This window comes from Terrapene carolina, unplaced genomic scaffold (assembly GCF_002925995.2).
Source record: "Terrapene carolina triunguis isolate 2854851 unplaced genomic scaffold, T_m_triunguis-2.0 Scaffold23, whole genome shotgun sequence".
Lineage (NCBI taxonomy): Eukaryota > Metazoa > Chordata > Testudines > Emydidae > Terrapene > Terrapene triunguis.
In genome coordinates, this window is record NW_020664374.1 from 18402623 (window position 1) to 18429444 (window position 26822).

General features: G+C 44.9%; 1 protein-coding gene across 3 annotated transcripts in view; it reads left to right on the plus strand.

The window, feature by feature from the left end:
- The window catches only part of LOC112108240 (cyclin-dependent kinase-like 5), a 116143-nt gene that overhangs the window by 64565 nt on the left and 24756 nt on the right, over positions 1–26822 (plus strand). For all 3 annotated transcript variants that reach the window (XM_029911099.1, XM_029911100.1, XM_026649775.2), the window contains 4 exons: positions 4098–4287; positions 18327–18407; positions 21741–21901; positions 25675–26704. In XM_029911099.1, coding sequence (XP_029766959.1) covers positions 4098–4287; positions 18327–18407; positions 21741–21901; positions 25675–26704 — 1462 coding nt within the window. The remainder of the gene's footprint in view (positions 1–4097; positions 4288–18326; positions 18408–21740; positions 21902–25674; positions 26705–26822) is intronic.

Sequence of the window (26822 nt, forward strand, 5' to 3'; positions counted from 1 at the left end):
GCTTGCTCCATACCATGGAGCAGCCTTCCTTACTCCTTCCCTAGCCTAAGGCTTCACATGGGGGACCAGCCTACCGAGGAAAAGCCCAGGGAGAAAAGGTGCTTGTTGTGCTCATTTACCCTACAGCATTGCCAAACAGGAGAGTTGTACAGTTTTTGCTCTCAGAAGCTGCTCTGCTCCAGGAACTCCACAGCTGCCACATACCCCCTACGGCAGTGGGTCTCAAACTTTTGTACTGGTGACCCCTTTCACATAGCAAGCCTCTGAGTGCGACCCCCCCCCCCTTATAAATTAAAAACACTTTTTTATATATTTAACACCATTATAAATGCTGGAGGAGAAGAGGGGTTTGGGGTGGAGGCTGACCCCCAGTTTGAGAACCCCTGCCCTATGGGCACCAACAGGAGAAGCTTCTTATCTTTGGAACCTGTACCTAGCAATGTGATGCAGATTATAGTGGGGACAAGAGCACTAGCCCTCCTTTGACTCCCACCCTTCTCCCAATCTGAATGTACTAGCAGCATCACAAAAACAAATGGCATTGAGAAATTTCAGCATCAGGTCTGGGGAGCGGGGGTGCATGGGAACTGTCTCTGCTAGATCAGCAAGAGGAATCAGTGGCCCAGGCAGCTCCAGTAGCTCCATGTATTACATTTCCAGTAGCGCCAAGCCCCACCAGCACCAGAGACAAGATACCAGCAGGGCCGTCCTTCATGGGCCTTTAAGGAGCTTCATCATGCTCTGCCTTGCCATCTTTGGGCTGCTGCCAACACACTTCTCCAGCTGAGATAAGTAATTTTTCTTAGTGGTACTCCCCTCTCCCCGTAAGTGAAAGCATCACAGTGTCTCATGGCAACTTCTGGTAGGCAACCAGTCTATGCACCTTTGGCTTCCTACTTCATCTTTTCTAGCTCTCCACCCTTGGAGCAGGCTGGACTCAGTGGGCCTGTTCTCAAGCAAGGCTTCCCTGTGGGACCTGCCCAGGTGGAATCAGGTTATCTCACTCCAGCGTCTCAGGGCCCAAGCTGTCTCTGCAAGTAACCCTCTTGAGCCCTCCCCTCACAAAGTGCACCAGAATGAAGTAACTGACTCAGAGCAACCCACAATGTAAGATTCAATCATCAAAGTAAGGAAGAACATAACAGCCATACTGGGTCAGACCAGTGGTCTAGCTAGCTCAGTATCCTGTCAGTGGACAGTGCCAGATGCGTCAGAGGAAGGAACAGAACAGGACAATTTTGAGTGAGCCACACTCTGTCATCTAGTCCAACTTCTGGAAGTTGGAGGTTTAGCGACACCTGGAGCATAGGTTTGCATCCCTGACCACCTTAGCAAATAGCCATTGATGGACCTATCTTCCAGGAACTTCATTCTTTTTTGAACCCAGGTATACTTTTGGCCTTCACAACATCCCCTGGCAATGAGTTCCACTGGTTGACTGTGCTTTATGTGAAGAAGTACTTTCTTTTGTTTGTTTTAAAGCTGCTGCCTATTAATTTCATTCAGTGACTTCTTGTTCTTGTGTTATGTGAGAGAGTAAATAACACTTTCTTCACACCATTCATGATTTTATAGATCTCTATTATATCACCCCTTAGTCATCTCTTCTAAGATGATCAGTCACAGTCTTTTTTTAATGTCTCCTCATATGGAAACAGTTCCATGCCCCTAATATTTTTTGTTGCCCTTCTCCGTACCTTTTCCAATTCTAATGTATCTTGTTTGAGATGGGGTGACCAGAACTGCAGGCAGTATTCAAGGTGTGGGTGTATCATGAATTTATATAGTTGCATTATTATATTTTCTGTTTACTAATTTACCACTTTCCTAATAGTTCCTAACATTGTTAGCTTTTTTCACTGCTGCTGCATGTTGAGCAGATGTTTTAAGAGAGCTTATCCACAATGATTCCAAGATCTCTTTCTTGAGTGCTAAGAGCTAATTTAGACCCCATCATTTTGTATGTATAATTGGGATTATTTTTCCACTGTGCATTACTTTGTACTTAACAGCATTGACATTCATGTGCAATTTTGTCACCCAGTCACCCAGCTTAGTGAAATCCCTTTGTAACTCTTCACAGTCAGATTTGGACTTAACTATCTTGAGTAATTTTGTATTATCTGCAGATGTTGCCACCTCACTGTTCACTCTCTTTTCCAGATCATTTAGCACTGGTCTCAATGCAGATCCTTGGAAAACACTGCTATTTACTTCTCTATATTGTGAAAACTGACCATTTAATTCTATCCTTTGGTTCCTGTCTTTTAACCAGTTACTGATCCATGAGAAAAGGGAGCAGATTTAGAACAGAATCTGTCAGGGCTCCCAATTCTTAATGACTTCTCAACCTAGAGACAGTCAAGCTAGTCAAGTATAAGATACCCTTTAAAACAGAATATGAGCGCTCAGATTCTAGTGCTGAAAAGGAAAAGAGATGACAAATTAGTCTCTCAGTTCTGCCTTTATACCAAACGTTCGTTATTTCAGTGATCTCAGGAGAGTTCTCCCTACAGTCTGCTCAAAACATAAATATCCAAAAGAGAGTTTGTCACATGCTGCATGTCCACAAAGCAATTAAAATCCACCTTGCATGAATTCAAGTACACAGAAAATGAGTCGCTTTGTTTGTTTTGTATCATCAGCACTAAGAGGCCAAAAAACATCTAAAAGGGTTGCTAGATTTCGGAAGTATTGAATTGAAGTAGTATGTGATACGAAGGAGCAAAATCTTAGAAGGAAGATCAAAGACCATCAAATAAGGGATTACCTACATCCAGGGCTGAAAAGTCTTGTCCTCTGAAGAGATCTGCCAGGCAGCTACTTGGTCATCCGCTTGTATGTTTACCAGACATGTATATTAGACTAATGTGCCTTTCTGGACATTGCCTCTAATGGGAGAGTCCTGTATGCTATGCTACCTGAAATGTTTTCTTAACCATTTTTTTTCAACTTTGAAATAGTTATTGGAGGATTCCCTTTAAAATTCTTTTATAGGAGTGCTGAGCCTGGATAAGAGAAATTTGATACTTGATAATTTCTGTTCTGAGTAGCCAGTTTCACCATTCTCACTCACCTTTTTCCACAGAATAAGAAAAAAATTGATTCAATTATATTCTATTCAGCTATGCTCTGTAGACAGGAAAAATCAAGAGAAGTTAGTGTTAGCTTAACTTTGAACATTAGAGTAATGTCTGTTTTTCTGCTTTGAAAATGTTCTTTATTGGTGAGTTTTCCAGAAAAGAAATGAAAGTCCTCAAGGGTAATTGACAAGTCTGATCTTGCCTTCTCAAACTGCCGTGCAGTTAGAGAACCCACTCTGTAAATGGAGAGCCTAGAGAAGCAATGTAAGAGGGTCCGGACTCACCCCTGCGGCGCTTCCTGCTGGGTGTCCAGGGAATTAGCTCGCCAGCTTCTGGAGCGCCCTCTGGAGGCCGGTGATCCGCCTTGTCCTCTTCTCTGGCCTCCGTGTCCCTCCCAGGACCCCGGTGCCCCTTGCCCTGGGTGCTGCCCCCTGGCAATACCCACACACACGCTAGGTCTCCCCTCCCAGGGGAACCCCCACCCACTAACCCCACCTCACCTCAGGATAAGGCCACTGCCAGTCACCAACTAGCCCCCACTCTCTGGGGCAGACTGCAGTATAGGCCACTCATCATCAGCAAGGTTGGGTTTGGACCTGCTGCCTTGGCCTAGCCCTGGGCTGCCCTCTGCAACCCCCAGTACCCCTTGGCCTATTACCAGGCCGCAGCCTGGGGCTATCCAGGCTGTAGCTCCCCAGCTCCTCAGCCTTTTCCCAGCCCTGCTCCACTATAGGTACCCTGTCTAGCTCCCTGCAGCCAGGCCCTTCTCTCTCTGAAGGCAGAGAGAGATTCTTGAGCTCCTGGCTCCCAGCCTCTTTATACAGGCCATCTGGGCTGATTAGGGTGTCCTCAGGGCAGGAGCGGGTGTCCACCCCGCTACAAGCAAGTATCAAATTTATTTTCCCTGCTACAAGTAAGCTTAATGTAGACAAAAAGTTAGTTAATACATGCAAATAGATTGTCAAGAAGATATTTTTGTTGATTAGTGTGAACATTGTTATACTTGCTTTCCAGAGCCCCCTATGGGAAGTCTGTGGATATGTGGTCTGTAGGCTGCATTCTTGGGGAACTTAGTGATGGACAGCCACTATTTCCTGGAGAAAGTGAAATTGACCAGCTTTTTACAATTCAGAAGGTGCTAGGACCACTTCCATCAGAGCAGATGAAGCTTTTCTACAGCAATCCTCGTTTCCATGGGCTGCGGGTAAGGGAGACTGACCAAAAACCTTTTCTTTCAGTCTTCTGTTGATGTGGTATTTAAACCATTATCCAGTAGAAAATAAATGTTTTAGACCTTTTTCCCTCAGGTTTTATATATTCTCTTATTTATTCTGAGCACTTCCATCTAAAAAGGTAAGGGATAGGTTTAGATTGTGAGGAGGTCATGGATTCATAAATAAAATTGCATTATGGTTACGCTGTTGCATGTGTAGATGTGTACATTATCACTTAAAATTATTTACATCATTGCTATGACTTTTTTGGCAGGTTAGAGTGTACACTCCAGTTAAGCATTTGTTTAGACTAGGAGACTGAATTTATCTCTAGCTCAGACAGTCGGTTCTCTACATGGCAAGATCCCAAAAGAGTTTTATATTTGTAATTACTGTATTATCTCCAACAGCTCGTGTCTAGAGGTCTTGTTTGTGGTTTATTACAATTTAGTTTTGGTTGTCTTGACAACTGCTGCCATTTTGTCAATTTAATATTATTCAGAATGAAGAATTTCTGCTCTAATCTGAAGTATTACACATGTTATCACAAAGGTAATGCATTAAAAGTTCTCCACAGTGTAAAGTGCTATCCTGATTCACCTCAGTTCCAGCCATCCAACATAAACTTTATTGGATTAATGCATTGTAAAATGTTACACTGAGGAATGGAATAAAGTATATTTATTTTGTAGATTTAAAAACTCAAAATTCAGAAAGAAGGTGTGATGTTAGTGTGATTAGCATAGGGCTGGGTGTCATGAAGACCTATGTCCTAATCCTGGGCCAGTGATTTACTGGTTGTTCTTGGGCAAGTAACTGCCTCTTTATCCCCATTTGTTAAATTGGAAGAATAATACTTACTCACCTACCAAATAGGGGTCATGTGAGAATTAATGAGGTAATATCTGTACAGTGCTTTGAGCATGCAAAGAGCTGTAAAAATGTTAATTATTATTATATTTAGTAATTCAGACATGGGAAGATTAGATAGACAAGAGAGCTGGAGTCGCTCTTTCCTGAGTGGGATGTTGACATCTTTTCCAGCTGCATGTACACTATATTCTTATTCAATAGTTTTATAGTGGTGGTACAGCTTCCCTTTTGAACAGCATGAAACACTTAAATATAGAATTAATATTGTCCCATGCTACCGAAGTGCTTTAAGAAACTGAAATCCTCATAAAGATGCTCTTTAGGGTTAATAAATATACGATGCATATATTGGGAATATGCAGATCTTACACACAAGCAATGCCATCATGATCCGTTCACAAGAGTAGGCACCAGACTAGCCTGTGAAATTCTCTGAAGAAATTAATCCATCCATCTCTAGGCTTCAGGAAACCCCACATTACCTTAACGCAGTTACCACCATCATGCACCATCTTCCTGTCTAGGATGGGCACTTCCAGCAATATTTTAGAAATTCAGATAAAATGCTCCTCCCCCTCCACATAGCTTTTTTCCTTCAGTGGTGCCACAGACTGATCCCCTGAACGTCCTTTCAGCCAGGAGCGGCGCCAGGGTTTTTGCCGCCCTAGGCGGCAGCGCTCCTCCTCTGAGCATTCGGCGGCGGGGGTCCTTCCGCTCCACGTCTTCGGGGCGCTTCGGCGGCGGGTCCCGGAGTGAGTGACGGACCAGCCGCCGAATTTCTGCTGAAGACCCGGAGCGGAAGGACCCCCCGCCGCCGAATTTCCGCTGAGGGCAGCAAAATGCAGCCCCCCAAATCCTACCTCCCTAGGCGACCGCCTAGGGTCACCTAGTGGAAGTGCCGGCCCTGCTTTCAGCCTCAGTAACTCACCACAACAATTCCAGGTCTCCTTCACTGTCTCCATGTTTTATTGTATTCCTCCAGCAGGCCACAGCCTGTAGTGTTGTTTACATATATTTACAATCTATAGGCAGCTTCCCCACTTGCTTCTAAGGAAGGGAACAGTACTAGCAGTATCTAGTCCTGTGTACATCAGCCATCCTTCAGGCTCCCTGCTCCTTATCCACACTTCCTTCTGGTCTGTTTTATATAATCCTAGCTGCTGGGGTTGCATCCCCCCCTCAATTACCCCTCAGCTCTAGCTCTGCTGGTTGGTATTAGAGTGACAGGGTGCTGAGAGAGCTCCTGGCTCCAGACATCCTGTTACATCTGGGTCTTGAGGAGCAATGGGTGGCCTCTCTACCACCCTGCTCGAGGAAGAAGACAGCTGTTGCATCTTAAAGACCCCAGGAAAGCAGCACAGGGAGCAGAAACAAGCCAAAACCCACCCTAAAGATGTTAACGAACATCCCAAGATCTAAACAAAGGAGATTACTCCTAGCAGAAAACAGGGCTGGCAGTGTAGGGCTCTATAAACATCATCCCATAAGTAGGTCGAGGTACATGCAGGTGATAGAATTAGAAAAATCCCTAATGGGAAATAGTTTCTAGATTCTGTCACCTTCTCTCACAGCTCTGACAACATACATCTCTCTAGTGGCTTCTTATTCAAGAGGCTACTAGATGTCAGTTATTCCATTTGAAGACAGGAGTACTCTCCACCTGGACTGTCCTCTTAAACAAGTTCTTGGAGAGTAGAGTCTGAATGAGATTCAGTTTGTTCTAAAAATGCTCCTTTTTGGCAAAATGGTGGCCCCTTCTGGAGATCCTCTTGCATCTTGTTAGATTAATGAATTGTAGCCAAGGCTATAGTTCATCTAAGGTGTGCTCTGAGATCACATAGCAGACTTTCTATAAAAATATAACCCTGTCACTGATAGTAGGCAACCACCAGTCTCGAAAGACAATGGTGTAAGTGCCAGAGCAGTTCAGTTACTCTGGGTCATGCTGCAGTATCACAGTGCCGGACTAGCGCATGAGGTCTGCTATGGTTTCCTATTTGTTCTCTTCACTTTCCTCCCCTCTCTTCAACCTCTTTGATTCCCTAGTGCAGTGCAGTCCTTCAGTGTGGCCTGTTGCTAGCTGCATCTGCCCAGTTTGTGGTATCAATGCTGAAAAGTTTTCAAGTCCCTCTTCAACCTGAGTCTCAATTGGCCCAGAGGCCTTGGAGCATCTGCAAGTTCTCCATACATGAGATCCTTTGGAATCCATCCATTGTTCATCCAGTACAGGTGGCCAAGCCATGCAGATGGACAAACCTATCACTGGTAAACCACTGTAAAATGAAGAAAATAAAAATAACTTAAAGATCAGTAGTATTGCGACTGCGAAGATAGTGAACATGTTCTTTTTATCTCCCCTCAAAGTTCACATCATAATGCAATTTGTGAACAATAATGCTAGTAGAAACAAAGAAGAAACAAGGTAGTTTCTCTTCTATATGCTCAGAATTGCTGATCTCAAATGGAAAAATATTTATAAATTGTCTTTGGATAGAATTGAATTACTAATACTTGCAGTAAGGAAGCTTTACTAGCGCTCTAGATGTGAGAGGGTTGAAGAGTGCATATGAGAAGGTAGTACTTAAAAGTAGCTTTACAAGACTTCCTGCTCAGAGGCTGTTCGTACCAAGCACCCAGGGTTAGAGTCACAAAAAGGACATAGGCTCCTAACTGCCACTTTAGGTGCCCAAATCCCAGAATCAGGCCCCACTGGGATTCACAAAACCCCTGCTCAGCAGCCTCTGAGCCCCGGAGGCACCTAAAATCACTCGGTGCCTACATTTTTGCAGTAACAGTTCTCTAGGCACCTATGTTTTTGCCTAAGAGAATGCATGCTGCATCCCCCTGCCAGGCATCCGGACGCTTAATCCCAAGGCTTGCACCAACTGGGAGGAGATGAGAATTTTTCCACTTAACTGGCCTGTGAGGTCCGATCTCATAAGCTTCACCACACCTAAGTTTCTTTGTGAATCTAGCCCTTAGTTCTCTAGGTCTTTCACTTTTTTTCAGTGACAACTGTGCTGTATTCTAAAATGTGCATACGTTTTTGTATTTTACCTTTACTTTTTTGTTGTTGTAGCTTGTTAGGAGATGCATCTTAATCTGTTAACTTAATTTTGTTTCTTTCTGGTATTCTCAAGTTATTTCAGCTCTTTAAAATATATTTCAGCATTTTATATAAGCATACATTAATCATTGCTGATGTTTTTTGGCAGGTACAGAAAAAGTGTGAGTGGCAAAGAACACCGTGTATTCCATATTCACAGGATTTTTACTTTAATGCAGTTGCTCAAGCATTGGTAGAAAACATTTTTGACATAGTTTATGGCAGGTTAAACTCACAATTACTGCTCATGTTAATGGAGACTTAATGCAAAACTTCCTGCACACTACTTTGGAAATTGTTCAACTGTATTCAGCTGTTAACAGAATGTCTGTGTTTACTTCTACCAAATCCACATAGCTTTGAAAACTTACCCTGAGCTGTGTAAACAGTACTTACCGAGCCATCACACTGTTCACAGGTTCATTATGTAATTTTGACTATTATCTATATGCATAAAATACAACTAACACCATTATTGGTGTGTGACAGTAGAGTATTAAAAAACCCTTTTAATCTTAATTGTATAGTTCAGATGAGATATGATTAGTGGTGCTAGACTGGATTTTCATAAAGGCCTCTGGCAGTTAAGTGCTCAATTCCTATTAGAAATCAACAGAAGTTGGTCACCTAAATCCCTTAAGCCCATTTTAAGATCCCAACCTTAGATTCTGATCCTGAAAACACTTACATTTTTAAACTTAGGCACATGTAAGTTCTCCTTCAACTGATTATGCACACGTACGTTCCACTGCAGGTGTATGTGCACTCAAGGCACTTTGAGTCAGAGATATTTGCCAGCAATACCACTAGGCGTCTCACATGATCCATCTCTTCAAATGCTCTCAGATGAAGGCATAAAATGGGTGTGTCTGCCACTTCCCTCTCAGTTCCTTCTCGCCATCCATGATGAGAGCTGGAGTTCCCCATGGTATTTGCTTTAGTTAGCCAGTGTTTCAAAATGCCTATAATGTACATAATAGTAGCTACTTGATTTGCCTTGGTGAGGGCCATGTGAGGAGGAAAATGCCCTATTTGTACCTCCTTCCTCACCAAAAAACACAGGGCTTTCTGCCTCAAAGTTCACTGTATGAAAGACCATGTTTCCCATGTCGGAACTGAGACCTGACCCCGAGGTAGCAGATTCAGAGTCCACAAGGAGCACCCCTCCCACTGCCCATGATTCAAAGTGTAAGTCTGATGAGAAAGGTCACCCTTCACCCTTACCACTAGCCTCCTTGAAGCGCTCCAAGCATTCTGTTGCTGACTAGTGCTCTAAGTCTTGTTCTTCTCCTAAAAAAAAAAAAAAAAAATTCAGGAAGTCTGGTACCAGTTCAAGACATGACAAATCTAGGTACTCACCAGCTCTTGTATGAGGCAGCGCTTTTGATTCCATCTGTCTTCATCCTTACCGGTTCCCTCTTCATCATTCCAGCCGATCAAGTCTATCTCAATACCAGTGGACAAATATTTACCCTTTCAGTGCTCTCTATCTGCAGCCCTTCTTATTGGCAAGAAGGTCCCTATGTTTCCCCCCAACTGGTTCTGCTTAAAGCAACTTTGGTGTCTTTGAAATCACTAACGCACTCAGCACCTGTTATGCCAGCATTGGTCACTTTGTCTGCATTCCAACCACCTCAACCCTCAGTTTTGTTGGATCTCCAGGTGTCTCCATTACACAGACCACCTCAGACCCCAGTGGGGATCACTCCTCTCTATTCTGTAGAAATTCTACGTTTCTTCTTTGGACTCTGAAAGGGAGGAATCTGAATCACCTTCAAGGCCTTTTAGATTATCTTATAGATCTCCTACCAGGGTCAAGGGAACTGAGGGACCAAGACTGGTTTCTTTATACTGGCTGGCTCCAGCATGTTGTCCCCCATCGTGCATGACTTGGACAGTGCAATATCCTCCATGGCCTTATTGGTCTTGGACTATCCCACATGCCTTTTTGGGTGGTTACAGATGAAGCAAGATCAGAGAGCAATATTAACAATAATAATAATAAATAATAAAGTGACCAGTCTTAATGATCTAGAAAAGCCCAAATTACATATCCGACTGATGCAGATAGAGATTCTGAACATGTTGGGTGGACTATGCTATCTGAGATGCTATCTAGTCATTATGGCCGAGAAAACCTTTCTTGACAACTTTTCTAGGTCATTGTGATGTACCTAAACCAATTTATCTTTGCCATCTTCTCAGTGTAAAAAGTCCAGGGATGTAACTTTCTTGCTGTGATGGGGTGGTCTAGGCCCAAAGGCCCCCTGGTGGAGGCCTCAGGGTTCTGCCATACCCATCTCAGGAAAGGAGCAGTGGAGAGGTCCTCCAAGTGGCCTACAGTGGTTGTGAGGAAGCAACCAGTCAAAGGAGCTGCTGGAATGGCCAATCATGGGCCAGGAGGGCCCTGTGAAAAGGAGCTGCAGAAAAGAGCAGTGGTTAGTTGCTTCTTGGAGCTGAAGAAGAAAGGACTGCATGCCTGGATGGAAGAGCAGCAGGACTATGGACAGCTAAGTCTGCTTTCAGGGACTGGGGGAGCAAGAGGTGTTCCTGGGTGGCTGTTAGGTCTAAGCCAAAGAGAGTCTGCTGGAAGGGACCAGAGGAGTAATGAAGGAGCTCCTGGCTGTCTGCAGGGACTGAACCTGGGGAGGGCCACAGGAAGATAGTGTCTCCATGGAGGAAGTCCTAGGGATACAACCCCCTAGTAGGGCTGGACTGGTTTAAAGACCATGGACACACCCAACTGGGGCGGGCGCTTGCAAGAGATGGGTGCCGACCCTGTTACACTTGTCTATAAATATCCCATTGTATACATTTCTGACTGTGCCGCTACTGATATTGAAGGATTGCTTTAGCTCAATCAAAATTAGAGGTTATCAGTCATGGCTTTTTGAGTTCTCCTTCAGAAATTTAAGAGCACTTCAAAACAGGCGTGTGGAGGGAAATGTTTCTAATCCTTTTTACTGTTTCTCTGCTCCTTTTCATGTCCAGCCAAAGAGTTCTTAAGAGGGCCATTCTTGAGTCTTTACACATGCTGAATATTTTTTATATCTGAGAGATGAAATTATTTTTAACCAAGTACCAAACAACACTCAGTAAGGTGGCCTGTACTATTGGTAATGATTATGTAAATACTGAGGTGCAGAAGTTTGGGGGGATATGACTAGGGATATGACATTTAGATCATGTTTGGGGGGATATGACTAGGGATGAACATCCCATCTTTCATAGTATCAACTTAGTTCACTGGAGCTCAACTAGTTTTAGCTACTTGACCGCTGCCTTTTCTTTGCATTTTTCCCACCTCACCCACGAAATTCTTGTCTACTAAAGCTTTCGTCATCAATAATCGGTGAAGACAAGAAATCCATGTGTGTTGTTGGTTACATATTGGTTTTTATTTTTAGTACTGGGAATGTTTCAAGTTAAGTAAATTATTCCTGGAAACTCCTGTCCTCCCAGAATGAAACTCCATACTATTAACATTACCTATTTAGAAGAGTCACTTTCACACTCTCACATACTATGTCACAACAAGAAAATAACTTTAAAAGATTTTTGATACAATCAAAATTTAACCAGTATTCTGTGTGTGTGAACACCTGTTATTTATCAGATATAATTTTCACACTTCTGGAAAAGAGATTGAACCTGCAAAAGTTAGCCCTGAGTCTCCTGAGAATTGCCAGGAATTGAGTTTTAGAAAATTAGTTGTGGGCATTTTAAAAATCCAAGAAGCATAATTTACTGCATTTATGGTTCTTTTCATTACCCTAATACCAGGAAAAGATCTTATCCAGAATACTGTAACTTTCATGAAAATTACACCCCTTCTGTTAAGTTACTGTTTCTGTGCTCATTTTCAGATCTAACTAAATGTCTACCATTGGTGAGGTTCACTTTTTAAAATTGTTATTGTTATAGCCCTTTCTCGGACGATGCAATTATATTTTTCACCTCTGTGTTCTCTAAGCTCTCATAAAAACCTATGAGGTCCCACTTTCACATTCCAGATTACAGTGATGAGCCTCATATGAGAACCTGCACTTTGCTTTCCCCATCTTCAAAGCATCCATGTCTCTCTTGTCCATTTTTCTGGATAATGGGGGCTGGGCTTGGTCACAGCCTTTGATTGACTTTGGCAAGAGCCTAATAGACAAAATGCCCTCAAGGTCTGTGTTTACTGCATCTATACAACAGTTGCCAACCCTTGCACCAGCTAGAGTTAAGGGAGTGATATTGAGTCTTAAAACATTACTATATGGGAAATCATGCAACCAGTAGCCTGCTGAGATCCAACAAAATTAGTTTTTCTTCGAGTGCTTGTGCACGTCCATTCCACATTAGGTGTGCATGCGCCGCGTGCATGGACTTTGGAAACTTTTTCCCTTAGCGGCTCCCGAGGGAAGCCGGCAATGGTGCGCCGCTCGAGGTCACCACCTCGGCACCGCTGGCCCCGGTCAAGCTCAGCCTCCGTAGACTCCCAGATGCCCTTGACCCAGCCGGACTTGGTGGCACCGGAGCTGAGCCAGCATGCGGCACCTGCCCCATCGGTGCACTGCTCCCCGGCGCCGGCGCTAGGACGGCACTGAAGGAACGTAAGGCTGAGGTCGCTGGCCCCGGACAGAAGGCACCGATCCCGGTCCTGAGAGCATCGGTACCGATCCCAGTTGATAAGGAGCTGTTCTCCAGCCTCCCGACGACACCAAGCCACAGCACCGCATTGGCCATCAAGGTCGGCGTCTTCGGAGTCAGAGGTTGACTCAGGCCGCTCCAGCTACGTCCACAGGGCGCCAGCGGGCAGGGAGTCCCAGGCCGCGTGGCAACCCCAATGGGGACTGTCAGGACAATGGCCCTTTTGGACCCCGTGGGCCTATCATCAACAGCAAGGGACCTCCTCCAGAGCTTCAAAGTCCGGCTATTCGGTACATCAATCCCGATCCCCGCGCAGGCACCCCTCCACAGCTAAGAAGGCCACGGTGTCCAGGCCGCAGAACACTTCTCCGGAGCACCGGCAAGCAGAAGTGGCACCAAGCCCGGTGCCGTCCCGGGGACAATCAACCAGGCAGGACCCAGACGTGCCCCTTGCCTATGAGGAGGAGCAAGAAGGGCAGGTGGAGGAGGCACAGCAGCTCCTCATCTCATCATCCCCAGACGAGGCTGTGGCAGGCACGACGGTATCAGGGCCACCTCCGATAGACCACAGGGCGCACCAGGAGCTGCTCCGCAGGGTTACCCAGAACTTGGCCCACAGGCGGAGGAGATGGTTGAGCGGGAGGATCCTATGGTGGACATTCTAAGCCCTGGGGGTCCCTCCAGGATTGCGCTCCCACTCATAAAGACAATCCAGACCATCTACAAGACGGTTTGGCAAACCCCAGCCTCCAGCGCACCAACGGCCAAGGGGGTAGAGAGGAAGTACTTGGCCCCTTCCAAGGGCTACAAGTTCCTATTTTGTCATCCGGCCCTCTGTTCTCTGGTCGTCTCATCCATTATTGAACGGGAGCGTCATGGCCAGCAAGCCCCAGCCGCCAAGGCCAAGGAGGCTAAACGATAGGACCTCTTCGGAAGGAAGGTGTACTCCTCTGGGGGTCTCCAGTTACGGATTGCAAACCAGCAGGCGATCCTGAATAGGCATAATTTTAACTCCTGGGTGGCAGTTTCAAAATTTAAGGACCTCTTACCCCTGGGCTCTCAGCCTGAGTTTACGGCCCTTGTAGAAGAGGGAAAGGCAATAGCCAAGACCTCTTTGCAGGCCTCTTTGGACTTGGCAGATACAGCAGCCAGAACAATCGCCTCGGGTGTGATGATGCAGTGCTTGGCGTGGCTTCAGGCTTCGGGCCTCCTGCCAGAGGTCCAGAACACCCTCCAGGACCTCCCCTTCGAAGGGTCTGGCCTTTTTTCAGATCAGACTGATGCCAGGCTGCATAGCCTCAAAGACTCCCGGGTCACCCTCAAGTCATTGGGAATGCACACTCCGGCGACTCAGAGGAAACCGTTCAAGCCTCAGCCGCCTCAGCAGCGGCAGTACCAGCCTCGTCCTAGGCAGGAGCCTTATCGCAGGCAAGGCAGGGACAGTAGGCACAGGCGGAACAACGTGCCTAATCAGGGCCAGGGCAAGCCCCAGCCCGGCAATAAGCAGGGGGTTTGAAGGTGCGCTCGAGGACAGCGTACCAACCCAGCTCGCAGATCCTTCCCCAAGTTTCTTGAACCGGTTGTCCCACTTCTACCTTGCGTGATCCCGTAGAACATCGGACCATTGGGTCTTACGCACGGTACAAGTGGGATACACGCTGCAGTTCTCCTCCTTCCCTCCTACCCACCCCCCTTCCCCGTCCAGCTTCAGGGACCCCTCTCATGAGCAACTCCTTATGCAGGAGGTTCAGTCACTCCTCGAGGTGAGTACGGTGGAGGAAGTCTCTTGGGAACTAAGGGGGAAAGGATTTTACTCCCCTTTTCTCATCCCCAAGGCAAAGGGGGGCCTTCGGCCCATTTTAGACCTCTGCGGACTCAACAAATTCTTAGTCAAGGTCCGCTTCCGTATGGTCTCCCTGGGCACTATTATCCCGTCCCTGGATCCGGGGGATTGGTGTGCTGCCCTCGACATGAAAGACGCGTACTTTCATATCGCCATTCACCCTGCTCACCGGCGGTTCCTACGGTTCGCCATAAACCAGCACCATTACCAGTTTACGGTCCTCCCATTCGGCCTGGCAGTAGCCCCCTGCGTGTTCACGAAATGCATGTCAGTAGTGGCAGCCTTTCTGCGAAAGAGGAGAATACGGGTATACCCGTACCTAGACGATTGGCTCCTCACTGGTCGGTCCGAAGAGGAGGTCCGTTCCCATGTGACGGTGGCCCTGGACGCATTCCGCAGGCTGGGTCTCCTCGTCAGCAAGCTCAAGTCTTCCCTGATACCAACGCAAAGGCTGGAGTTCATCAGGGCAGTGCTGGACTCGGTGCAGGCGTGAGCGAGCCTCCCAGAACCCAGATTCCTGGCCATCCAGCGCGTGGTAGAATCGCTGCTAAGGTTTCCCCCTACCACAGTCAGATGCTGTCTGCAGCTTCTAGGGCACATGGCAGCGTGCACTTACGTGGTCAAGTACACTCGGCTGAGACTCAGGATCTTACAAGCATGGCTCGTGCGATCGTATCGCCCGAGCAGAGATCCCCTAGACCTTGTTATGACGATTTCTGCCCAGGTGTTGGACTCCCTGCGCTGGTGGCTGAATCGGACGGTAGTATGCAAGGGTATCCCCTTCGCCGCGCCGCATCCTGCTCTGATGCTAGTGACAGATGCATCAGACCTCGGCTGGGGGGCTCACTTAGGGGACCTAAGGACACAGAGCCTGTGGTCCAGGGACGAAGTGTTGCTCCACATCAATGTGAAGGAGCTCAAGGCGGTTTGTCTGGCCTGCCAAACCTTTCACGCTACTTTGGAAGGTCACAGTGTGATGGTTCTGACAGACAACACCACTTCCATGTTTTATATAAACAAACAGGGCGGAGCCCACTCCTCTCCCCTCTGCCGCGAGGCTCTTCTCCTGTGGGACTTCTGTATAGCCCACTCCATCCATCTCGAAGCATCATACCTTCTGGGAGCGTGGAACGAGCTGGCGGACCGCCTCAGCAGGTTGTACCGCATGCATGAGTGGTCAGACATCTTGCAATTGGTCTTCCAGAAGTGGGGGTTTCCCCAAATGGACCTCTTTGCCACCAAGGACAAGAGCCAATGTCCACAGTTTTGTTTGTTCCAGAACCACAGTCCGGGCTCGGTCGCAGATGCGTTCGCGATCCCTTGGGGCGGGAGTCTGAAGTATGCCTTTCCTCCGCTCCCGCTCATCCACAGAGTCCTCAAAGTTCGCAGGGACAAGGCGACGATAATTTTGATCGCCCCCCCCTTGGCCGCGTCAACACGGGTTTACGATCCTGCTAGAGCTGTCAGTGGCTGCCCAGATTGCCCTATCCCTGCACCAGGATCTCATCACGCAGGACTGTGGGCGCCTGCTCCACCCAGATCTACAGTCTCTGCATCTCCTGGCATGGAAACTCTGTGGCTGAATGCTATGGAGAGCCAGTGCTCTCTTCAGGTAAGGCAAATTCTCCTTGGCAGTTGGAAACCCTCCACTAGGGCTACCTACCTAGCTAAGTGGAAAAGATTCTCCTGCCGGTGTGAGCCGAAGCAGGTACAGCCGCTCCAGGCCACCATTCCAGTCATCCTAGAATACCTCCTACACCTCAAGCATCAAGGTCCCGCCCCTTCCTCGATCAGGGTGCATCTGGCGGCCATTTCGGCGTTCCACCCGGGGGAATCCAGGTGTTTGGTGTTTTCTAACCCCATGGTAGTGCGGTTCCTCAAGAAACTGGAGAGGGTGTTCCCTTACTCATGCCCACCGGACCCGCCCTGGAACCTAAATTTGGTCCTCTCCAAGCTCTGGGCCCTCCGTTTGAGCCCCTCACCTCTTGCTCTCTTCTCCACTTCTCCTGGAAGGTGGCATTCCTGGTGGCCATTACGTCCGCAAGGAGGGTGTCCGAATTGAGGACCCTCACCTTGGAACCGCCTTATACAATCTTTTATAAGGACAAGGTGCAGCTCAGGCCGCACCCTAAATTCCTCCCTAAAGTAGTCTTGCAATTTCTTATGGGCCAGGACATGTGTTTGCTAGTGTTCTTTCTAAACCACACACGGACCCGAGTCACCGTATCCTGCACATTCTGGATGTCCAACGGGCCCTGGTGTTCTATTTGGAGCTGACCAGGCCTTTCCACTACAATCGTTTGTCGCATTAGCCGACAGAATGAAAGGTCTTCTGGTCTCGGCGCAGCGTATATTGTCATGGATTGCGGACTGCATTCGCGCGTCCTACGAGCTGGCTAAGGTTCCAGCCCCGGTGATCACAGCCCACTCGACCAGGGCGCAAGCATCTTCATCAGCTTTCCTGGTGCAGGTCCCGATCCACGAGATTTGTAAAGCAGCCACTTGATTCTCGGTGCACACTTTCACAGCCCACTACGCGGTCAATCAGCAGGCCAGAGATGATGCGGTAGTTGGCATGGCTGTTCTCCAATCAATTGTTCCATGACTCCTACCCTCCTCTGATGGTAAGCTTGTGAGTCACCTAATGTGGAATGGATGTGAACAAGCACTTGAAGAAAAAACGGTTACTTACCTCTCGTAACTGTTCTTCAAGATGTGTTGTTCACGTCCATTACACTCTCCATCCTCCTTCCCCTCTGAAGGGGGGTCGGGTTGGCAGGGGTGTATATGCACCGACATGGAGGCGCCACTCTAGGGGACTCCCCTGCCGACCCGACGGGAGCCGCTAAGGGAAAAAGTTTCCGATGTCCGTGCACGTGGTGCACGCACACCTAATGTGGAATGGACATGAACAACACATCTTGAAGAACAACAGTTACGAGACGTAGGTAACTGTTTTTTCCAGAAGGTTCTTGCTAGACTTAGTATTTGGAAAGAAGATTGGTTGTTCTATTTCTAGGTGATCTTCTTTCTCAAAAAGTTTTCCAAGTAATCTGTTTAATCCTTCATTAATTAATTCCATACCATTCATGCTCAAAATGAGATTATTTTCAGGTCAATTTAGAACGTTTTGGAATAAAACCTGTGTTCAGCTTTCTTGTACTTCTCCCATTATTAGCTTGTTTATACCTTCCATATTTCTATGAATCGTAATACCAGCGACAGCCAGTTGTATATCTAACTGGATTATTTTAGTCATTGATGAGAACATCTGGTTGAATATCTTGTTCACCAAGGATACCTTCCCTTGCTCTGATTGAATGAACTGTTGTACATGTGGTATATCAACAGAAAACTGTATGTTTAATGCTACTGTTGTGTTTCAGGTACCACTGTGTCCACTTTAACACACCTATTATTTCACATGGTACCCCTTTTACTTCCTACTACCTACTCTCTTTTGGTGTCTACTGGTTTGACAGAACAAGCAGTGTCTAAGCCACTTCCCTTTATATAAATGTTTTGGAGATTTACAGGCACCGTACGTTTATGCTGTATTCTTATTTTTACAGTTCCCAGCAGTCAACCATCCTCAATCTTTGGAGAGGAGATATTTAGGAATTTTAAGTGGTGTTTTGCTTGACCTTATGAAGGTAGGAAAAGCTGCATTATTTGTTTGTGTATATTATATAGGGGAAGTTCACAGTGACCACTACATTTATATTTCCTAATACAGTCCCTTTTTAAAAAAGAATCTTTTGAACTTGTTTTGATAAACTTTAACAACCTCCATTGTTTGCAGCAGATCTTTGCTATTTCCTGGGGGAAAGCCCCGAGGTCAGAAAAATACCTTTTGCTAGTGCCATGAAATTCTGTTCAGATTTGGCTGAGTTGTAATCTGCTAACAATCTTCATTTCTCTGTTCTGTATTACACTGTTACTGCTTGATTTTGGCAACATGCCAGAAACAATGAATATTCCAAGCTTGGGTCCCCACCATCACTCCTGCACCCTACACTGCACCCTGAACAGTTAGAAGCCGAAACTCAGCCTGGCTGTTGTTGGAGCAGCTATACTGGCAGGGGTGGAGAGTGAACCATCTTTGCTCCCATCAGCTCCCCTCCCTTCTCAGCATTGTAACTGATGCAGCACTACAGGAGACCTTTTCCCTTCCCCACCTCCCACCCCCACTTGATGGGAGTGAGATGGGAATTCCTGGAGCAGAGACAAATACTAATAATTCATCATGGGAACCAAGATAGCATGAGTTCTAAACTCATCTTGAATATAGTGGGCACAAATATCATCCATTGAGCCATATTGCCTTTCAAAAAAGAGCTGCTCAGAGCTTTATCTTTTTCTGTGGAGTCTAAAATTGGGCTACTTGGGCATAATCCACTGTCTCAGTGTCTTGTGCATCCCCCTTTATTGGCTGCTTTCATATTGTTAGCTAATGTAATTAGCAGAAGCTCAATTGGTAGCAGTCTGTGTTGCTGCGCTGAGGACTGAAACACAGAGGTCATGATGCATGATAGGAAGGGTGTTTGTAATAAAATTTGTCTTTCCCCTTCCTCTTTCTTGTAACTAGTTTTTTTTTTGTATGTTATTTCCTAGATTTTTAAGTCATTTGGGTTGCAAAATCAAGCACTTGAAAATTAAGAAATGCCAGAATTAAAGTTGTCTGTGAAACCTTAATTCTATCTTTCTTGTGTGTATTCATGGGAATTATTATATGGTTTTTAATTATATGATCTCATATTATCTTTTCCATAGGACTCTTTCCTCATTCAGTACACAGAATGGGTGGTGCTCAGGGGCTGTTTAGAGAATGAGGTGGTTGTCAGAAGAACCCCTAGAAGTTAGACGTATGTTAAGAATGGGGCTGTGGACGGCAAGAGGAGAAATGATGGTTTTGTAGTTAAGGCAGGTGAATGCTACACAGGAGAATTCACTGATATCCATGCCTCTACTGCAAACTTCCTAAGTGGTGCTGGGCGAATCACTTAAAATTTTGACATGTGGCCCCTATTTGTATGTTCCTCAGTTTCTGCATGCCCAGACACATGGAGCCTGATTGTCAGAACTGCTGAGCATTCTCAACTGTAATTGAAGTCCGTTGAAGCTATGGATTTTCAGCTCCTCTGAAGTAAGGGGCTGTGTCTGGAGGAATGAGCACCAGGGTGGGAGTCCAGTGGCCCTGAATTCTAACCCTGGCTTCACCAGTGATTTGCTGTGTGGCCTCAGGCTCTTTGCCTTACTTTCCCCATCTGTAAAATGGGGGAGAATAATAGTCTCCTCTCACAGGGGACTTGTGAAGAAAATTCATTAGTATTTTGTGAGGCAGTCCAAACCTGTACTGATGAGAGCCATAGAAAAGATCATAAAAAATTAATAATTCCGTGCGTTGTATGGTGTGTAGTACAGGCAAGTCTATGCATTGTACTAGGAGGATAAAAAGAAGCCTCATTTCCTGAGCACCATCCATCCTGTGCACTGAATGAAGCAAGGGTCCTGTGCTGGGGGGAAATAGTATGTAGTCGCGTAATTAACAGGGTGTTATAATACAGACACACACAGGGGCTGAATTAAGGTTGCACAGGCACCTGATTCTGTCATTTCCTAACTTTTAAATGGTTGACGATGCAACGTGAATAACTTTATTTTAATATAGGTTTTGTTTTGGGTGTTTATTTGTTTAGAAAGGTAAGGGATACAGAAAGATGAATTATGAATATAATACATTTATCCTCACTGATGATAGTATATGTTCTATTGACAGGACCGGCTCTAGGCACCAGCGTCCCAAGCGTGCTTGGGGCAGTACTTTTCAAGGGGCGGTATTCTGGCCCTTTGGGGCAGCACTCCGTCCCTTTTTTTGTTTTGTTTTGGCGGCGGTGGCAGCACTCCGCTTTGCTTTTTTTTTTTTTGCTTGGGGCGGCAAAAAACCTGGAGGCAGCCCTGTCTATTGAGCCAATAATTTCTAAGTGTGGCTCTGATCCTGCAAAGACTTATGCATGTGTTTAACTTTAGTTTCCATGCGATTACTCACTGTATGTAATGGAACAACTTTACACACTGTGAGTAATCTGTTTGCTTTCATGTTCCACCATGGTATGTATTCGTTCTAAATATGAAACACAGATAGCCTTAGGATATCTTACTGCTTTTTAAAAGCTGTATTTTTATATAAATTACCAATAACTGTTGGAGGATAAGAGAGAACATAGAAATAATATGTTCTCTGTGTTCATAGTAGACAAAAATGTCCTATTTTAGTTCAAGCATGAGTATTGTTTGCTTATCATATTAACTTACCACAACTATTAATATATTTCTTACAGAACTTGTGCAAATAGCAGTCATAATATGTTGCAAATTAGTCACCCCTGTTAGTTTCTAACTTTATAATTAAATGTTCATTCTCTAAATATCAAAAACATTGTTTGTCTTCAGAAATAGAACAAACATCACAAATTTATAATAGGAATTTCCTTCTGACTACTGTAGATGAATTACTGGTGAAATCATAGCCCCACGAAATCAATGACAAAACTCCTTACATTTCTGTGTGTGTGTGTGAGTTTTAAAGCATATTTTTATAAATAGCAAAGCTCTTTGAATGACCTTTGTTTATCAAACCTCTTTTATTATGTATCATTTTTGTGTGTATGTTTATTGCTTCTGAAAGCAGAATTGTTCTTCACTCTCACACTTCCGTGGCTTTATCTTGCAATTAGAAACAAGGAATTGAGTTTCTTAGAGACCTGTGCAGCTCAGTATTGAGATGAGTTCAATACAGTATAAATGGAGTGATGATTTGCTGTTAAATGGTATATTAATATAACTGTAAATCATTCTTGCAGTTGCACATAATAATCTCACAGAAACTATTGAGATGAGAAGCTCAAAACTATTGAGCTACAAGTTTTGCTGTGACTGGTTTAAATACTAATACTTGTTTAAAATCCAGACTTTGTTTTCCAAAGAACTTGCTGAAGCTGGATCCAGCAGATAGATACTTGACAGAGCAATGTTTGAACCATCCTTCGTTTCAAACTCAGAGACTCTTGGATCGTTGTGGAAGTTCACCTTCACGGTCAGCTAAGAGAAAACCTTATCATGTAGACAGCAACACATTGTCTAACAGGTAAATACAGTAACCAGATCCTCATCAGCTTCATTTGTTACATTAATGAGTAAGTTCCTTTCAGGTTTAAATATTAAATCATCTTCACAAAAAGAACACAAGTTGTCTGATAATTTTGTCATATTGGTATACATATTGTTTTCTATGTCTGAGGTTAACATGAGAGATAAAGCCAGTTTTTGCATGCTAAGAGATAAAGCCAGTTCATCCCTAAAACACACTTCTTCCACACTCACTTTTGGTAATCGATTAAAGATAAGTTAAAGGCCCAATTACATAAAATAAAATAAGTGTGTGTGTGTGTGTATATATAGTATTTTTTTGTAGTTGTAATAAAAATATGGAGCTGATAGCACTGCCTGTTGTTAAACTTGCCCAACACTCCCCATTATAAGTCACTGTTTTCAGTTGCTTACAACTTTGTCAAACTTCAACCATTCAAGCTGAAACTTTCCTTTCTAGGTGTCTGGCTGTGGCTGATATTTTTTGAAAAATTCAGCAAAAATGGTTCAGCCGTTTCTGAAAATGCGCCTAGGGTTTGCCTATGTTAAAAAAAAAAAAATTTGCCTTGGAGCAGAGACTTAAAATTTGGCAGACAGATGGCATTTGTGACAGATGTGCCTTTTGTTGTTCCCCTGAAAATCCACCCAAATTTGGCCAATTGCATTTCACACACATCAAGTACAGTCAAACCCCGCAATAAGGCGCCCCGCCATAACGCGAAATCGCATATAACGCGATCACAATTTGGCCCCTGTTTAAGACATACAGTATGTACCAGTGGTCCCCAACGCCATGACGCCTGCCGGGACATTGATGTGCCCCCACCTAGTGCCAGGCAGGGGAGAGAAGCTGCTGCCCCGCGCCTGCCGGGGACAGTGAGCACAGGCGCCCACAGCCCTGTTGTTCTCTGTCCCCGGCAGGCGCGGGGCCACGGCTTCTCTCCGGCTTCAAGAGGAGCCGCGGCCCCACGCCTGCTGGGGACAGAGAGCTCCAGGGCTGCGGGTACCAGTGCTCTCTATCCCCGGCAGGCGTGGGGCCCCGGCTCCTCTCCGAGAGCTCCAGGGCTGCGGGCGCCGGTGCTCTCTGTCCCGGGCAGGCGCGGGGCCGCAGCTTCTCTCCCCTGCTGGGCACTAGGCACTAAGGGCACTAGGCAGCACTGCACTGCGTTGGGGACCACTGACAGGCTTGAAACCCCGCTATACTGCGACCCCGCATTTAGCGCGATGTAATTTTTTGGACCCCAAACATCACGGTATAGCGGGGTTTCACTGTATAGACTTCTGAGATTTTAAAGAGACAAGGTGGGTGAGGTAATATCTTTTATTGTACCAATATAAAAGGTTGTTACAAGGAGGAACGAGAAAATTATTCTCCTTAATCTCTCAGGGTGGACAAGAAGCTTAAATTGCAGCAAGGGCAGTTTACATTGGACATTAGGAAAAACTTCCTAACTGTCCAGGGTAGTTAAGCACTGAAATAAATTGCCCGGGTAGGTTGTGGACACTCCATCATTGGAGGTTTTTAAGAGCAGATTAGACAAACATGTTTTGGGGATGGTCTAGATAATATTTAGTCTTGCCATGAGTGCAGGGGACTGGACCAAATGACCTCTTGAAGTCCCTTCCAGTCCTATGATTCTGTGAACTTCTCAATGAAAGACATTACCTTACCCATCTTGTCTTTCTAATCTCCTGGGAGCGACATGGTTACAACACCACTGCAAACATTAGATTTTGGCAGCTGGATATTTTATCTGATCTGGGCATGCTCCAGCCTGGGCCTGAGCAGGACAGGACTATCTCTGCAATAGCAGCTCTGGGCTGATGCTGGGTCTAGATACCTGAACTGGGAGCAGGGACACAATCTCAAGCAGTGTGGAGGAGGAAGCTGTCTGGTTCAAATACACAGGGGATAAGAGCCAGACCTGCAGTGATAGCGAATAGATTGGGAAAAGGAGACTGGGTGTGGGGGCTAAGATTGGGACTGGAATCCAGGGAGGGAAATGAGGTTTGGGGGTGGTCTGGGAGTCAGTAGTTGGGATAAGGGTGAGATCAGCTGAGGAGCTGGGCAGGAGACTGGGACTGGCTGCAGAAAAAGACTGGGACTGAGAACGATGGACAGGCAACCTTAATCTTAGCATTTCCTCATTTTTGAGTGCTTGATTTGGCAATCTTAATGTTCCCTTACCATAGCTTTTTGTGTGCAATACATAATATACATCTAAACTGTGAAGTGATGATCACAACCCAAAATAACACCACTTACTCTTAGGCTATGATTCAATTTGTGTGCATATTTGAAGTGAATTCAACTATTAAATTAGAAATCTGAATTATTTTTTAAAAAAAGAAAAGACCTTTTATTTTATTTTTAATTATTTTTTTGTGAATAAAGGACTAATGTCTACTTTTTTAAATAGCCCTATAATATATGATATTGATCAGTTCTTCTCTCTCAAAAGTTTGATCATGTAAATCTAATTTATTTGTAAGTGAAAGAGATTTAAAAAATAAACCGCATTATAAGCATTTAATTCCATAAATGCTTCTATCTCTATTGTGGAAGATGCTAGATAAAAATAGACATTATATGCCAATGTGTAAGAATACATGCATAGCATTTTATATTTCAGACCTTTAGACAGATGGGGCAGGTGGATGAGGGAATCAGGGAGCTCCAGTCAAAAGCAGGGTCGTTTGTTGTGATTGACACTAGGAGTTTTAGAGGATAGGCATCTTCCCTAGTGGCATCCCTCCGAAGGTATGCAGAGCAGTGACTGATCTCCTCTGGATCTTAGACCATCTGCAGTCACAGGCCTTTTCTCTTGCACGCCTCCTATGATCCACTGAAATTGAGCACCTATTACCTTCACTTTGAGATCTGGGACAGCAAAGTTCATCTTCTGTAAATCACCTGAGATGTGCAGGAGAGAAACTCTGTTGTTCTTACAGGTGCCTAGGAGATCTCCTCTTCTCCTGTTCTGCTCCTCTTGTGCACCTTTGAAGGCATGATGTGGAAGAGATAGATCTAGCCCCATAAAAAACTTTGTGCCCAGTGCATAAAATTTCCCATGTCAACCTGATTAAAGTTTTCAGGACTCCTTCTATTTCTTATATTTAAAAAAAGTTAGTTTAAGGTTGTTGAAGTAGTTATTATAACCCTATGCAAAATACATAACTAGATAATGAAAGCATTACCATTAAAATCCTAAGCATAAAAAGGATAGAAATAACCAGTTATGATTATTTGCATAAAAATTGTATCACCTTTTCAATTTATCCATTGTTTGACAGTACTGATGTGACACTTCACCTTGCACATTTCAATAACTGTTACATCTGATATGTAAGATGTACTCAAGAACTGTTTCACCAGAACATAGCTATTCTTCTCTCCCCACCCTCCACCCCATACATATATTAGCGCTGTAGATATTGAAAGGATTCAAAGCTGCTGTTGGAATGTATAAGTTAAGTTTTAAAATGTATTGTCATTAACTAATTGTACGAATTAAAAGCAAAAATTTGGCTATCAGTACATAATACATTGTTATTTCTTAGCAGCAAACATTTGCAAATTTATTTGTTCTAGGGATTTGGGATGGTGGAATTCCTGGTGCCTAATTTGCAGTATATAAATCACCACAGTTAAATTAGCTCTCAGTTTTGAATTGAGTACTCCATTTAGAAATTAGTGTATTTTATTGAAGTTGGGAGTTATTAATATGTATGGTACTGTGTTAATCCTTGTTCATATGCTTTTTAATGTAGAACTCAAGCCAGCAAAAGCTCTGCTGTGCAGTCACATCACAGATCGAATAGCAAGGATATGCAGACTCTAGGGGCTGGACTGCAAAGAGGAGAAGAGGTTCTTCCAGCAAATGAAAGCTTTCTAAATGGAAATCTTCCTGCAGCTGCACACAGTCCAATGCATACAAAAAAACCAAGTAACCCACCTGGATCTGGCAACAAGGATCTAGCCAATAACAACATACCACATCTTCTCAGTCCAAAGGAATCAAAGACAAAAACAGAATTTGATTTTAATTTGGACCCAAAAGCTTCTGATGGTCCAGGTACAAAATATCTGAAGTCAAACACTAGATCTCAGCAGAACCGGCACTCATTTATGGAAACGTCTCAAAGCAAAACTGGCACTCTGCAGCCAAGTGAGAAACATAGTCGCCACAGCTATATTGATACTATACCCCAGTCTTCAAAGAGTCCCTCCTATCGGACAAAGGCAAAGACTCATGGGGTTCTAACAGATTCGAAATCTGTGGGTAATCTTTCTGAGGCCAGGGCTCAAATTGCGGAACCAAATAGCAGTAGGTATTTTCCATCAAGCTGCTTGGACTTGAACTCTCCTACCAGTCCTACTCCTCCCCGGCACAGTGACAATAGAACTTTACTCAGTCCTTCGGGTAGGAATAACCGAAGTGATGGTACCCTGGATTCCCGAAGACCGCCAACAAGACATTCCAAAACCATGGAAGAGTTGAAATTGCCAGATCACATGGATGGAAGCCATTCACATTCATTATCTGCCCCACATGAATCGTTTTCATATGGTCTAGGTTACACAAGTCCCTTTTCCTCACAGCAGCGCCCTCATAGACATTCCATGTATGTGAGCCGAGACAGAGTGAGGTCCAAGGGCTCAGAGGGTGGCTTAAGCGTAGGGCAGGGGATGGCAGCCAGAGCAAACAGCCTGCAACTGTTATCTCCACAGGTGCAGCATAGGTCACTCACACGATCTGTTGGCTCTTCACGGGAAGACTGTACAGAAGATACTAATAGGGTTAGTTTGAAATGTTGCCTATTGAAGAAGTTATTTTTCCTCTGTATTTCTTGCATGCATGTAGGCTCAGATGGTCAAAAGTGGCCTCTAATTTTGTATGGGTTTTTTTGTTTTGTTT